Here is a 14,765-nt window from a genome sequence, read left to right on the forward strand (position 1 = left end):
GGAGCATCCATCTTCTTCCGGGTATCACTGCTCCGGCCACTCACATGCTGCTAATGGCGATATCACGCGCCGTAGACAGCAGTGACTGTCTTTTGGTAAATATCTCCTAAACCGTGTAGGTTTAGTCGATATTTCTTGGCCCTACAATTAAGCCTTAATCTAGGCTTACCTGTAGGTCAAAGTGGTTTGTAAGGGTTTACAACCACTTTAAATATCTTTTAACCACTTTCAGACCGGACCATTTTGCTGTCTTAAGACCAGACCACTTTTTGCAATTCGGCCCTGCGTCGCTTTAACTGACAAGTGCGCAGTCATGCGACGTGGCTCCCAAACAAAACTGACGTCCTTTTTTTCCTACAAATAGAGCTTTCTTTTGGTGGTATTTGATCACCCCTGCGGTTTTTATTTTTTGCGCTATAAACAAAAATAGAGCGACAATTTTGAAAAAAAATGCATTATTTTTTACTTTTTGTTATAATAAATATCCTCCAAAAATATATAAAAAAAAAAATGTTCCCCTTAGTTTAGGCCGATACATATTCTTCTACATATTTTTGGTAATAAAAAATCGCAATAAGCGATTATTGATTGGTTTGCGCAAAAGTTATAGCGTTTACAAAATAGGGGATAGTTTTATGGCATTTTTATTAATATTTTTTTTTTTACTAGTAATGGCGGCGATCAGCGATTTTTATTGTGACTGCGACATTATGGCAGACACATCGGACATTTTTGACACATTTTTGGGACCATTGTCATTTATACAGCAATCAGTGCTATACAAATGCAGTGATTCCTGTGTAAATGACACTGGCAGTGAAGGGGTTAACCAGGGGGTGGCAGTGTAAGGGTTAAGTGTTCCTAGGGGCGTGTTACTAACTGTGGGGAACGTGGCTTTGTGTTAGTGAACACTGATCTCTGCTCCAATCACATGGAGCAGAGATCAGCGTCACTTGTTGCTAGGCAGAACGTGGAGATGCTGTTTACAACGGCATCTCCCCGTTAAGGCCTCCCCGTGAGACGATCGCGGGTATCCCCGCGGCGATAGAGTCCGCGGGACCTGGGACTGGACTCACGGGAGCGCATGCGATGGCAGGGCGGCATATAAAGATGGACGTACCTGTACGCCACTATGCCTGCCCGTGCCATTCTGCCAATGTACATCAGCGTGCGCCCCTCGGGAACTGGTTAAGCATACACTAATTAAAGTTTGGGAAGCAATGCATAATGCACAAACCTAGTGGTTCTTAAGCATATAGGTAGCAACCTGGCTCTGGGCCGCAGCCTTCCTCTTGCCAAGCAGTAGCTTTTTGTGTGCTTCAGGGTCTACAGCCATGATAGCCCTGAACCCAGCATTGTAAGTGGCAGTCCAGCAGGTACTCCCTAAAAAAAAAAACCCTGCTGCAAACCCAGTGCTGCGAATCCTCGCTATGATATTGGACCGTTGGGAGGCACCAATGTCTCCTCTCTATTTGCAGCAGTGGAGCAATCACACAGAGACTAGGGGAAATCAGTGACAGCATAGGTGAGCAGAGGAGACATACACTGAATGACACATACCTAGCACTAGTAAATAATCTGTAGCTGTAAAAATGTTGCCTGCCTAGTGCTTTATTCTACCCCATGTTTATGCAATCTTTTTGTGTTTTATTTTACCGCATCAGGTTATTACTGTTTGTAGTATGCTAACACAATGTCTAATGACAGTTTTGAGCCACTACAGCTTTTTTACTATGTGATTCTGGTTTCTCCCTCTGTCCTCTCCTGTTTGATGCTAGATAGTTCAGTCCTAGCTAGACCTTTCCCGTTTCTTTTCATGTTCCCTCAGTGTACTTCACATAGACAGGGCTTGGGAAAAACATTGGAGTCTTATCAGCGCAGGACTTAGGGTGCTGGGGGCCACTGGGCTTGAGTCACTTTCGGGCCCTACCTTCTATATTAATTTGTCGCCATCTGGTGCTGTAACAATATAATCGATCAAATCGTTATTTGAAGTGCCAAGCTACTTCTAAAAGGTGACTGGTACCGTAGACAGTGTTAAATGCTAAAAAAAGTAATAATCTATTACTGATTGAAGCTTGAAAAGCTTTTTTGCAATAAATAAATAATGATTAAAAAAGTTCAAAGTGATCAAGTGTTTATTGAAATGCACAAATGTCTTGGTCAGAATGAGAACATAAAACACTTATTTACCTGGAAAACATATTGAAATCAACTAGCTTGTAAGGGTGCAATCATAACAAATCAATTGCAAGAATATAACAAAATAACTCATTGAACAAAGTGCAAGATAAATTGTACATTCTACTCCTCCTGAGTATTATGATACCACATGTGTGGGACTTTTCCACAGCCTGGCCACTTAGAGAGGCCCAACATGCAGGGAGCGCCATCATGTGTTCAAGAAGAATAAATTACACATCTAACTTCTTGACTACCTATTACAATTTTGAAGACCCTGGAGCACCAGGACAATGACACGTGACACTGATGTGGCACTGATGACAGATGGCACTAATGACACGTGACACTGATGACAGATGACACTAATACGTGGCATTGATGACATGTGACACGGATGAAAGATGACACTAATATGTGGCACTGCTGACAGATGGCACTAATATGTGGCACTGATAACAGATGGCACATGGCACTGGGGACAGGTGGCACTGGGGACAGGTGGCACTGGCAGCACTTTATTTTCCACTCTTTTATTTTTTTACTCACAACAAGCTGCATGTCGCTCTCCCTCCTCACAGGCTGTCTCTGTGTGAGGGGAAGAGCCAACAATGAGAGATGATCTCATGGACACTCAGATCAGTGCTAAATGGCCGCTGTGATTGGCCATTTAGCATGATCTGTGATTGGCTGTGTTTAAGGGATGGCACTGGGGACAGATGGCACTGATGACACATGACACTGATGACAGATGGCACTTATACATGGCAGTGGCACTGATGACAGATGGCACTTATACATGGCAGTGGCACTGATGACAGATGGCACTTATACGTGGCATTGGGGACAATTTTTTACTCACGAGCTGCATGTCGCTCTCCCTCCTCACAGGCTGTCTCTGTGAGGGGGAGAGCCGGCGATGAGAGATGATCTCATGAGATCATCTCTCATTGGACACTCAGATCAGTGCTAAATGGCGGCTGTGATTGGCCATTTAGCATGATCTGTGATTGGCTGCGTCCAAGGGACACTGCCAACACAGAACTTCCCCGATGCGCGCCCGCGGCACGCATCAGGGGAAGTAAAAAAGAGGAGGACGTCCAGGGACGCCCTCCCAACAATTGTCATCCGCGCTGTAGCCTGCTATAGCGCAGACGCCTAGTGTAAAGAATTAACAGGCAGAGCTCGTGGGGCCCCCTATCGGACGGGCCCATGGGCTTGAGCCCCGTCAAGCCCTATAGAAAGTCTGGCCCTGAGTCTTATGCTGCGTACACATGATCGGAAATTTTGCCAGCAAAAGTATGATGAGAGCTTTTGGTTGGAAAATGTGACCGAGTGTATGCTCCATCTGGCTTTTGCTGGCAGAATTCCAGCCAGCAAATGATTGAGAGCAAGTTCTCAATTTTTCGGTCGGAAAAAGTTTCGATTGGAAATTCCAATTGTCTGTACCAATTCCGACGCCCAAAATTCCTACGCATGCTCAGAAACAATTTGACACATGCTCGGAAGCATTGAACTTAATTTTCTCGGCTTGTCGTAGTGATGTCACCGCGTTCTAGACTGTCGAAAGTTCAGCGAACTTTTGTGTGACCATGTGTATGCAAACCAAGCTTGAGCGGAATTCCATTGGAAAAACCAGCCAAGATTTTTCCGATGGAAAATCCGCTCATGTGTACGTGGCATTACACTTCGAAAGACTGGAAAAACATCCTCTATTCTAATAGCTGCTGAAGTAACATTGCAACTAAATCAATTTCTTTTAATCATATTTCTTATTGAGGACTTAAACTGCCAGTGGGTGGTGAAAAGTCAGCAGGTGACCATACTGTCTGGACTGACTGGGTTTCAGGAGGTATGTCAATGCATAAAATTACATTTGAAACAGAACAGCCTGTTATGTATGTCTATAGATCTAGCTTGTAGTCATGCAATGATTAGATAACTGCAAGGTAGATCAATAGACTTACTGTACACAGAAGGCACCATTGCATTCTCAAACTTTTATTGTATGAATATCATTTTTTTTTAGGCTGGACTCACATTCCACAGCTCAGGGTACATAAGATGCATGCAGTGCCATCTATTTTTAATAATTTCTTTTTAATGGCACCCAATTCACAAAGGTAGCCTAATGCCACGTGCACACAATCAGACTTTCCATCGGACTTGGACAATTCGATCGTGTGTGTGGGCTCCAGCTGACTTTTCCTTCCCAAAAGTCTAGCGGACCTAGAAATAAGACTGGCTTCAAATTTGTCTGCCGGACTTGGATTTTAGCGGACAATCCGTTCGTCTGTGTGCTAGTCCGACGGACTAAAACCGACGCTAGGGCAGCTATTGGCTACTGGCTATGAACTTCCTTATTCTACGTCATCACTTTCTAATCCATCTGACTTTTGGAGTGATCGTGTGTGGCCAAGTCCATTCGTTTGAAAGTCCGGCGGACCTCAGCTGCAAAGTCCGTCGGATTGTCCGCCGGACCAAGTCCGTCGAAGAGTCCGGTTGTGTGTACGCGGCATAAGGCATCTGCATTGTAGCACGCCACATGGTAGTTTGCTGTGTTATACGAAAGATTCATGTATAAAGTACGATTTTAACCACTTGCCGACCGCGCCATAGCTGAAAGACAGCTACAGCATGGTTGTGTTTTTCTGGGTGGACGTCCATGGATGGGCTCCCAGAATGTTGCTCTTGCGCGCCCCCCTGGGGCATGCTTCCACAAACATCCGTGACCGCCGGGTCCAGAAGACCCGGCGCATCACGGATCACGGTAAACGGCCGCTAGTAGCGGCCGTTTACCATGTGATCGATCCGTCATTTGACGGAGGGATCACATGTAAACAAACCGGCGTCATGACATGACCCCGGTTCCTCCCCTCTCTGTACCGATCGGTACAGTGCGAGGGGAGAGGTCGAGAGATGGCAGCAGTGCTGTCGGCTGGATGTGTAGTGCCCACAGCGCTGCTCTGTGCCAATACTCTGCACATACTCTGCAATACTCCGCCAATACTCTGCAACATTGCAATACTCTGCCAATATTCTGCAACACTGCAATGCTCTGCAACACTGCAATACTCGCCAATACTCTGCCAATGCTCTGCAATAAATTTTAACAGAAACAAAAAAATTTTTTTTTTTACCAAATTTTCAGTCTTTTTTGATTTATAGCGCAAAAAATAAAAGATCCAGTGATGATTAAATACCACTAAAAGAAAGCTCTATTTGTGTGATAAAAAGGACAATAATTTCATATTGGTACAGTGTTGCATGACTGAGTAATTGTCATTCAAAGTGTGAGAGCACCGAAAGCTGAAAATTGGTCTGGTTAGGAAGGGGGTTTAAGTGCCCAGTGGTCAAGTGATTAAGCATTTTAGGGTGAGTTGGCAGCCCATTCATTTTGAGGCATTGAAAGTTTTGGAAATACATTTCCTGGCCCTGGTCTCACTAAGGTTGAGAACCACTGCACTAACCAATGCATAGCATGGATATTTATAATGCTTATGTCAAATAGCATCTATTTTCAGAAATATTTCAGAAAATTTTGCAATATGTTATGCTTTAACAAATATTCTCCTGCATGAAAGGAGTGACTTATGAAAGTGAACCTCTTTTTTTACAGTGTTTCTGAATACTTAAGGTGTCTCTAAGAACAAACATGCATGAACCTATTCTTTCAGGCAACAAATAAGTTTAAACGCTCTTCAAAAATGTACTAGCAGAAAGAAGTCTGCAACTTCAAATGGTTCATTATGCCTATCAACATGCTCACCTCTCCAGTACATTTCAAATATTAGTTGTATGCTACAACATTATGGACCTCTAGTGGCGAATTAGAAAAATGCAGCTGGTTCACATGTGCTACTTCACCCTCCTGAAAAAAAAAAAAAAGAGAAGGGAGGGGAGAGCAGATACTCTTGAAAGTTAAACCCTCTGCTATTATAAGATCTTTTTATTTTTCTAAGCTTTGCTTTGCTCTAATAAGACCTGAGAAGTTGGGAGAAGTGGAAGTGGCTTTTTTTTTTTTTCCACTGCAGTTCTGGAGAAAATAACTTTGGGAGGAGGAGACTTTAATTGGAAATTGAACTGAAATTTAGTGATGTCGCCCTGGGATTAAAGGAAAAGAGATGATGTAACTGTGTCTGCCAAGCAGAAAAAAAAAAAGAATTATGCAGCCATCTAAAAAATAGAAGTGATGCACGTCACTTTTGGTACTGCTATAAAGGTAGTTGAACAATGTCCACTCTTCTCTGCAGTGGAGTCTGGGAAGCTGGAGGAAAGAAAGTTCTCAGCCTGTAATCTTTTACTGAGAGTTTAGCACAAGCAGCTTTCTGGCATTGCTCTTATATGTTCTCATTAAGTTGCCTGTGAGTTACTCACTTCCACAATTAACCTGGCCAGACCTACATCTAAGAAATATTGACTACAGCTAGAGCTTTCAGAGCAGTGAAGGCTGTTTTGCAACCATGCTCCTGGTTACAGCTGTGCTTTTTGCCCTGGTGATGGAGAGGGGGGTGCACCCAGCCCCCTGTGAAACTGTCAGGATCTCCATGTGTAAAGACATGCCTTGGAATATTACTAGAATGCCCAACCACTTGCACCACAGCACTCAGGAGAATGCTATATTGGCTATTGAACAATATCAGGAGCTGGTGGAGATCAACTGCAGCCCAGACCTTAATTTCTTCCTGTGCGCTATGTATGCACCTATCTGCACACTGGAATTCCTTCATGATCCAATTAAACCCTGTAAGTCTGTGTGCCAAAGAGCCAAGGATGGTTGTGAGCCTATCATGAAGAGGTACAACCACAGCTGGCCAGAGAACCTGGCATGTGACGATCTGCCAGTGTATGACCGAGGGGTGTGCATTGCACCCGAAGCCATTGTTACAGACATCCCTAAAGGTAACATTCCAATATAAAATGTTTTTTTTTTACATTTTAAATAATAGGATGCTTATTTATAAAAATTGTGGGAGTTGTGGTTTAGCATATTCAAGTAGGAATTAGGTTTAATTTGCTAACAGCTGGATTTTGATTGGATAACGAGGAAGGCATTTCTAGTTTTCTTTTCCACCTTTTAATGATGTCTCTGTGTAGACTGTAATCTAGTTGGGGGGTGATGTTTTAGCTAGTCTAGCAAAAAAAAAAAAAGTTTTGTTCTTTTTTCTTAAATATTATTTGGTTAAACCAAAAAATAGATTTGAGAGGTTGGTGCAAGCAATCAGCTCATTTGGATCCCCCCTAGATTTATAAGAGGTGCAGACCCAGTATTGGATAGTGATGGACGAACGTTTCGCCCGGCGGTCGTTTCGCGGCGAATTTCCGACATTCGCGGTCCGCACGTTCGAACGCCTTTTTCCGTCGTTCGCCGCGGCGGACTTACGTGTTTAATGTATACAAGAACTTTAACCTTTGGTGACACGTTTATCATGTGATACAGGACAGCCAATTGAGACATGACAGCACATGGACACTTGGACATTCCCCCTAACCTATAAATACACCCGATCCGGTGGCCATTTTACATTCTTTCTTCTGTTACGATAGGGACAGGTTCCTGTGTGGAGTAGGGAGAGATAAACCACTAGCTATTTGGTACACAAAAGTTCTTTTCAGGACTGGTATAGGTGTTAGGTGTTGATAGGTTTGCTGTGCTGCTGATTCTTGCAGCAGCCTGAGTGTCTTTTGTTAGTTTAGAGAAAGGGAAAGGACGGTGTATGCTACAGGGACAGCCAGATTAGTCTTTCATCATCATCATCATCATCATCATCATTAGCTGTTACTATCAAGGTCCACAAAAGAGCTGTTCCAGTAACCACTAATCGTTCTCTTTTTTTGCCAATTTGTATAGGGACAGGAAGGAAGCAGTGTTGTCAGGCAGTGAGGGTAATTTTAAAGACTTGCTGTTATTATTAGTTCCACAAAGGTTCTTTTCAGGACTGGTATCAGTGGTACAGTAATAGGCTTGTACATGTATAATATTCTTTCTTCCAAATATAGAAAGGATATTATACTTGACTGCTGCCCTTCTGCTGCAGTCTGCTAAACATTCACAACTCACTTGTTCCACAAAAGTTCTTATAAGGACTGGTAACTTGGTATAGGGTGCTACGGTACATAGGCTTGAGTGCGGTACAGTCTGCTGTTCTGTAAGGACCGCTATCGGTCCACAATAGATAGGGTTGACGTGCACCACTGCTGACCGCTGCCCTATACTGCAGCAGTCCTTCAGCGGTATAGGGACTGACGTACAGTCTGCTAATCACTAACACACAACCTGCTTGTTCCACAAAAGTTCTTATAAGGACTGGTAACTTGGTATAGGGTGCTACGGTACATAGGCTTGAGTGCGGTACAGTCTGCTGTTCTGTAAGGACCGCTATCGGTCCACAATAGATAGGGTTGACGTGCACCACTGCTGACCGCTGCCCTATACTGCAGCAGTCCTTCAGCGGTATAGGGACTGACGTACAGTCTGCTAATCACTAACACACAACCTGCTTGTTCCACAAAAGTTCTTATAAGGACTGGTAACTTGGTATAGGGTGCTACGGTACATAGGCTTGAGTGCGGTACAGTCTGCTGTTCTGTAAGGACCGCTATCGGTCCACAATAGATAGGGTTGACGTGCACCACTGCTGACCGCTGCCCTATACTGCAGCAGTCCTTCAGCGGTATAGGGACTGACGTACAGTCTGCTAAACACTAATACACAACCTGCTTGGTCCACAAAAGTTCTTATAAGGACTGGTAACTTGGTATAGGGTGCTACGGTACATAGGCTTGAGTGCGGTACAGTCTGCTGTTCTGTAAGGACCGCTATAGGTCCACAATAGATAGGGTTGACGTGCACCACTGCTGACCGCTCACCTATACTGCAGCAGTCCTTCAGCGGTATAGGGACTGACGTACAGTCTGCTAATCACTAACACACAACCTGCTTGTTCCACAAAAGTTCTTATAAGGACTGGTAACTTGGTATAGGGTGCTACGGTACATAGGCTTGAGTGCGGTACAGTCTGCTGTTCTGTAAGGACCGCTATCGGTCCACAATAGATAGGGTTGACGTGCACCACTGCTGACCGCTGCCCTATACTGCAGCAGTCCTTCAGCGGTATAGGGACTGACGTACAGTCTGCTAAACACTAATACACAACCTGCTTGGTCCACAAAAGTTCTTATAAGGACTGGTAACTTGGTATAGGGTGCTACGGTACATAGGCTTGAGTGCGGTACAGTCTGCTGTTCTGTAAGGACCGCTATCGGTCCACAATAGATAGGGTTGACGTGCACCACTGCTGACTGCTGCCCTATACTGCAGCAGTCCTTCAGCGGTATAGGGACTGACGTACAGTCTGCTAAACACTAATACACAACCTGCTTGGTCCACAAAAGTTCTTATAAGGACTGGTAACTTGGTATAGGGTGCTACGGTACATAGGCTTGAGTGCGGTACAGTCTGCTGTTCTGTAAGGACCGCTATCGGTCCACAATAGATAGGGTTGACGTGCACCACTGCTGACTGCTGCCCTATACTGCAGCAGTCCTTCATCGGTATAGGGACTAAGAGTTTTGTCACAGGGTCATTTAAAAAATGACAGGCAGAGGAAGAGGCAGGCCCTTCCGCAGGGGTGGTAGGGGTAGGGCAGGAGCAACAGGCTTGAGCCAAAGTGGGAAGTTGCAGAAGGTGCGTTCAATTACTTTAAAGGATGCACCAGACTTGGTTGAGTGGCTCGCTCAGCCTTACTCTTCTGCACCCTCCTCATCCTCTCGATCTGCACCCTCTTCTTCACTCTCTGCTATGTGCACCCCCAAAGACACTACCACCAACAACACGACCACCACCACCACCACCACATACCTTCCGCTTGAGTCACTGGAATTATTTTCCGATCCATATCAAGAGGACATTTCTGATGCGCAGCCACTCTTGGTATTGGATCAGGAAGAGGAGGTAGCAACAAGCGCTACTCAGCAGTCTGACGACAGTACCCAGATCAGCCCAAGGAGGAGGTTGGTCCCCGGTGTTGCTGCCTACTCCGAGATCTCTACTTATAGCGGTGGGGAAGGTGACGTTGATGATGACGTGTCTAGTGATGTCACGTGGGTGCCCACAAGAGAGGAAGAGGAGGGGAGTTCAGAGGGAGATATGGACCAGCAGATAGGGAGGAGAAGCAGGAATAACTTACATTGCACAGGAGGGACAAAGCAGACTGCAAATGTATCAGGAGCGAGTCATCGACCATGTACGGTCACATCTGGCGCTCCCAGGACACCGGCACATGGCTCCGCAGTGTGGGCTTTTTTTAACGTGTCCGCTGCTGACAATAGCGTTGCCATCTGCAATCTTTGCAGTCAACGCGTTAGTCGCGGTAAGCCCAATACTCACCTAGGGACGACCGCCTTAAGAAGGCACATGAGCAGCCATCACCGAGCCCAGTGGGAGCAACGGAACACACAAAGCCACACTGCAGGCTCTCACCGTCCAGCCTCGTCTTCTACTTCTCCTTCTCCTCTCTCCTCACAATTGTCCTCCACTCCACCTTCCATCACGCCAAGCTCACATTTTTCTGCAAAAAGGCAGGCTTCCGTGGGCCTAATGTTTGAGCGTAAAAAAATGATGACGCCGGATAACCCTCTTGCCCAACGGTTGGCGGCTGGCTTGTCAGAACTCATAGCCCGCCAACTACTGCCATATAAACTGGTGGACTCGGAGGCCTTTCGCAAATTTGTGGCCATTGGAACACCACAATGGAAGGTCCCAGGAAGGAAGTATTTCTCAGAGAAGGGCATCCCAGAGCTATATGGCCATGTTCAGCGGCAAGTGAATGTATCTCTGGCACACAGTGTCGGTGCCAAGATACATCTGACCACAGACACGTGGTCTAGCAAACACGGGCAGGGAAGGTATATCAGTTTTACTGCCCACTGGGTGAACCTTCTGACGGCCGTCAAGCATGTAACCCGTGGCACCCGTGTAGATTTGGTTTTACCGCCACGGATTGCATGCAGGCCTGACTCTTCTTCTCCTCCTCCTACTCCATCCTCCTCCCTCTCCTCCTCAGCTGCCTCCTCCTTTTCCGCTGCTAGCGTCTCTTCCGCTGCACCGCCCAAGCTCCCCAGAACCTATTCCACATGCCAGGTGAGACGTTGCCATGCCGTGCTGCGTCTGTTGTGCCTGGAAGCAAAGAGCCACACTGGCCCGGCACTCCTTTCAGCTTTGCGTTCACAGGCAGATGAGTGGCTAACACCGCTCAATTTGACAGTTGGTAAAGTGGTGTGTGACAACGGTGCCAATCTGCTTAGCGCATTGAAACAGGGCAAAATCACGCACGTGCCGTGCATGGCACACGTCTTAAACTTGGTCGTGCAGCGATTCCTTGTCAAATACCCTGGGGTCCAGGACATCTTGCGGCAGGCAAGGAAAATCTCGGCCCATTTCAGAAGATCTTACACGGCCATGGCTCGCCTTGCTGACATTCAGCGGCGACACCATCTGCCGGTCAGACGTCTTATTTGCGATTGCCCGACGCGATGGAACTCAACCTTCTATATGCTTGATAGGCTGCTCCAGCAGAAACGTGCAGTTAACGTCTACCTGTATGAACTCTGCGAAAGAAACGGTTCTGGGGAGCTGGGTTTTTTTTCACCGCGCCAGTGGCTGCTCATGCGCGACACATGCAGACTTCTGCGGCCATTTGAGGAGATCACCAAACTGGTCAGTCGCAGCCATGGCGCCATCAGTGACATGGTACCTTATGCCTTCTTTCTGGAGCGTGCATTGCGTCGTGTCATTGATCAGGCTGTGGAGGAGCAGGAGCGGGAAGATGAGGAAGTCGCAATGCTGGATGAATTCCCAGGGGGGGCTACTCTATCTGAGACAAGTCAACAACAGGAGTCTGATGAGGAATCAGAGGAGGATGGTGCCGGGGCGGATGAGCAGGAGCAAGAAGAGCATGCTTTAAACCTTTCTGGGATCCCTGTTGTGCGAGGATGGGGAGAGGAGAATGAAGAGGACGACATTATCCTGGATGATGAGCAGGAGCCAGGCCACCACACCGCTTCCACTTTAGTGCAAATGGGGGCCTTCATGCTCCAGTGTTTTAATAGGGACCCCCGTATAAAAAGCATGAGGGTCAAGGACCAGTACTGGGTGGCAACGTACTTAGACCCCCGGTACAAACACAAAATGGCGGAAATGTTACCGCCGTCGCAGAGGGCTGTCAGAATGCAGCACTTCCAGGCCTTGCTTCGAGAAATGCTGCATTCTGCTTTTGCGTGCGCTGGCAGAGGAGCAATTCCCACTCCCAGAGAAGGATTTGCGGGTACCAATCCAACAGCGCCTGCAAGAAGAGGCCGGTTTGAAGATGTGTTGGTGACTTCGGATATGAGGTCATTCTTTCAGCCGACCCATCGACAGGTGTCATCCGGATCCAGCATCAGGGAACGCCTAGACCGTCAGGTGTCCGACTACATTGGGTTAACGGCCGATGTGGACGCTCTGAGGAGTGATGAACCCCTAGACTACTGGGTGGGCAGGCTTGACCTCTGGCCAGAGCTTGCCCAATTTGCAATCGAACTGTTGGCTTGCCCCTCATCCAGTGTCCTGTCCGAAAGGACGTTCAGCGCAGCAGGGGGGATTGTGACCGATAAGCGTACTCGCCTAGCTCACGACAGTGTTAACTACCTCACATTTCTAAAAATGAATGAGGCATGGATCTCGGAGGAATTCAACACATGTGACCAGTAGACCATGTATATGTCTATAAACTATTTTTTTAATCAAGCACACAGACCTTCTTAATTCATTTGGCTCACTTCCTTGACCCAAAAAAGCACACCGTACTATATGCCCCTACCCTCCTCTTTGAAGAGGTTGAGCGGTGTCATATTTCTACTGGGGCTGCTTATGATATCCCTGTGCTGTGCTGACTTCCTCCTGGGGGTTCTTATTATGAAGGGATCACACTATCCCTGTGCTGTGCTGACTTCCTCCTGGGGGTTCTTATTATGAGGGGATCACACCATCCCTGTGCTGTGCTGACTTCCTCCTGGGGCTGCTTACGGTGCTGCTGTCAGTGCTGTATGTCACGGTGCTGCTGTCAGCGCTGTATGTCACGGTGCTGCTGTCAGCGCTGTATGTCACGGTGCTGCTGTCAGCGCTGTATGTCACGGTGCTGCTGTCAGCGCTGTATGTCACGGTGCTGCTGTCAGCGCTGTATGTCACGGTGCTGCTGTCAGCGCTGTATGTCACGGTGCTGCTGTCAGCGCTGTATGTCACGGTGCTGCTGTCAGCGCTGTATGTCACGGTGCTGCTGTCAGTGCTCTGTATTACGGTGCTGCTGTCAGATGCCTCTATCACGGTGCATGTGTCATTCCGGTATGTCACGCTGCTGGTGATCATCTCCTGCACCCTCTTCTTTGCCTACCCTGGTCCCTGACCTTCCCTCTCCTCCATTGCCTTCATTAGCTCCATAGTCCTGAATTGTTAGAACAATTTCCCAAATAAAATAAAAATGCTTGTAGTTATCGATCCCAAATTCACCTCATACATGTATTATGTCATTGTCCAGATGGTGGGACTACGTTTTACCCCCTAATAATTACCACGTGGCCGCAAATTCGACATGAAGGTTTGCAAAGTTCGCCTCCCATTGAAGTCAATGGGGCCCGCGGCGAACGTTCGGTTTCGCGAACGTTTGAGTCCGTTCGCATTTCGCTTTCGCGAAACGTCCCGTCGGAAGTTCGTCCATCACTAGTATTGGAGACAAAGCTGAACCTAACCACAAATTCCACAAATAGATTGCAGTGGGAATTGCAAATAAGGATTGTGGTAACGCAGCAGAGCACTATCTGGTCTTTTCTTTTCTTTTTTAAACAGACTGATAGTTTATGTTTAAAGGAATTCCATAAGAAGAAATACAATATACCTTACCTGGGTTACAATTGGTCCTTATGAAAATGCAACCCCTCTCCACCCTAAACAATAACCTCCTCTCCATCTCTGCACCCAAAACAATAACCTGCTCCCCACCTCTCTAACCTAAACAATAACCTCCTCTCCACCCTAAACAATAACCCCACTCTCCCCTCTCCACCCTAAACAATAACCTCCTCCCCACCTCTTCACCCTAAAAAAATAACCTCCTCCCCCACCTCTCCACGCTAAATAACCTTCTCCCCACCTCTACACCTGAAACAATAACCTCCTCCCCACATCTCCACCCCAAACAATAACCTCCTCGCTACCTCTCCACCCTAAACAATAACCTCCTCCCCACCTCTTCACCCTAAACAATAACCTCCTCCCCATGTCACCACCCTAAACAATAACCCACCTCTCCACCCGAAACAATAACCTCCTCCCCACCTCTCCACGCTAAATAACCTTCTCCCCACCTCTACACCTGAAACAATAACCTCCTCCCCACATCTCCACCCCAAACACTAACCTCCTCGCTACCTCTCCACCCTAAACAATAACCTCCTCCCCACCTCTTCACCCTAAAAAATAACCTCCTCCCCATGTCACCACCCTAAACAATAACCCACCTCTCCACCCGAAACAATATCCTCCTCCCCAT

General features: G+C 46.8%; 1 protein-coding gene across 1 annotated transcript in view; it reads left to right on the top strand.

Annotated features, from left to right (window-relative positions):
* Positions 1–6,193: 6,193 nt before the first annotated feature.
* Positions 6,194–14,765, top strand: part of SFRP4 (secreted frizzled related protein 4) — a 78,062-nt gene continuing 69,490 nt past the window's right edge. The window contains exon 1 of the mRNA XM_077491648.1: positions 6,194–7,083. Coding sequence (XP_077347774.1) covers positions 6,645–7,083 — 439 coding nt within the window. The 5' untranslated portion in view covers positions 6,194–6,644. The remainder of the gene's footprint in view (positions 7,084–14,765) is intronic.

This window comes from Lithobates pipiens, unplaced genomic scaffold (genome assembly GCF_037356315.1).
Source record: "Lithobates pipiens isolate NorthernLeopardFrog02 unplaced genomic scaffold, aLitPip1_a1.2 Scaffold_19, whole genome shotgun sequence".
In the NCBI taxonomy this organism is placed as follows: domain Eukaryota; kingdom Metazoa; phylum Chordata; class Amphibia; order Anura; family Ranidae; genus Lithobates; species Lithobates pipiens.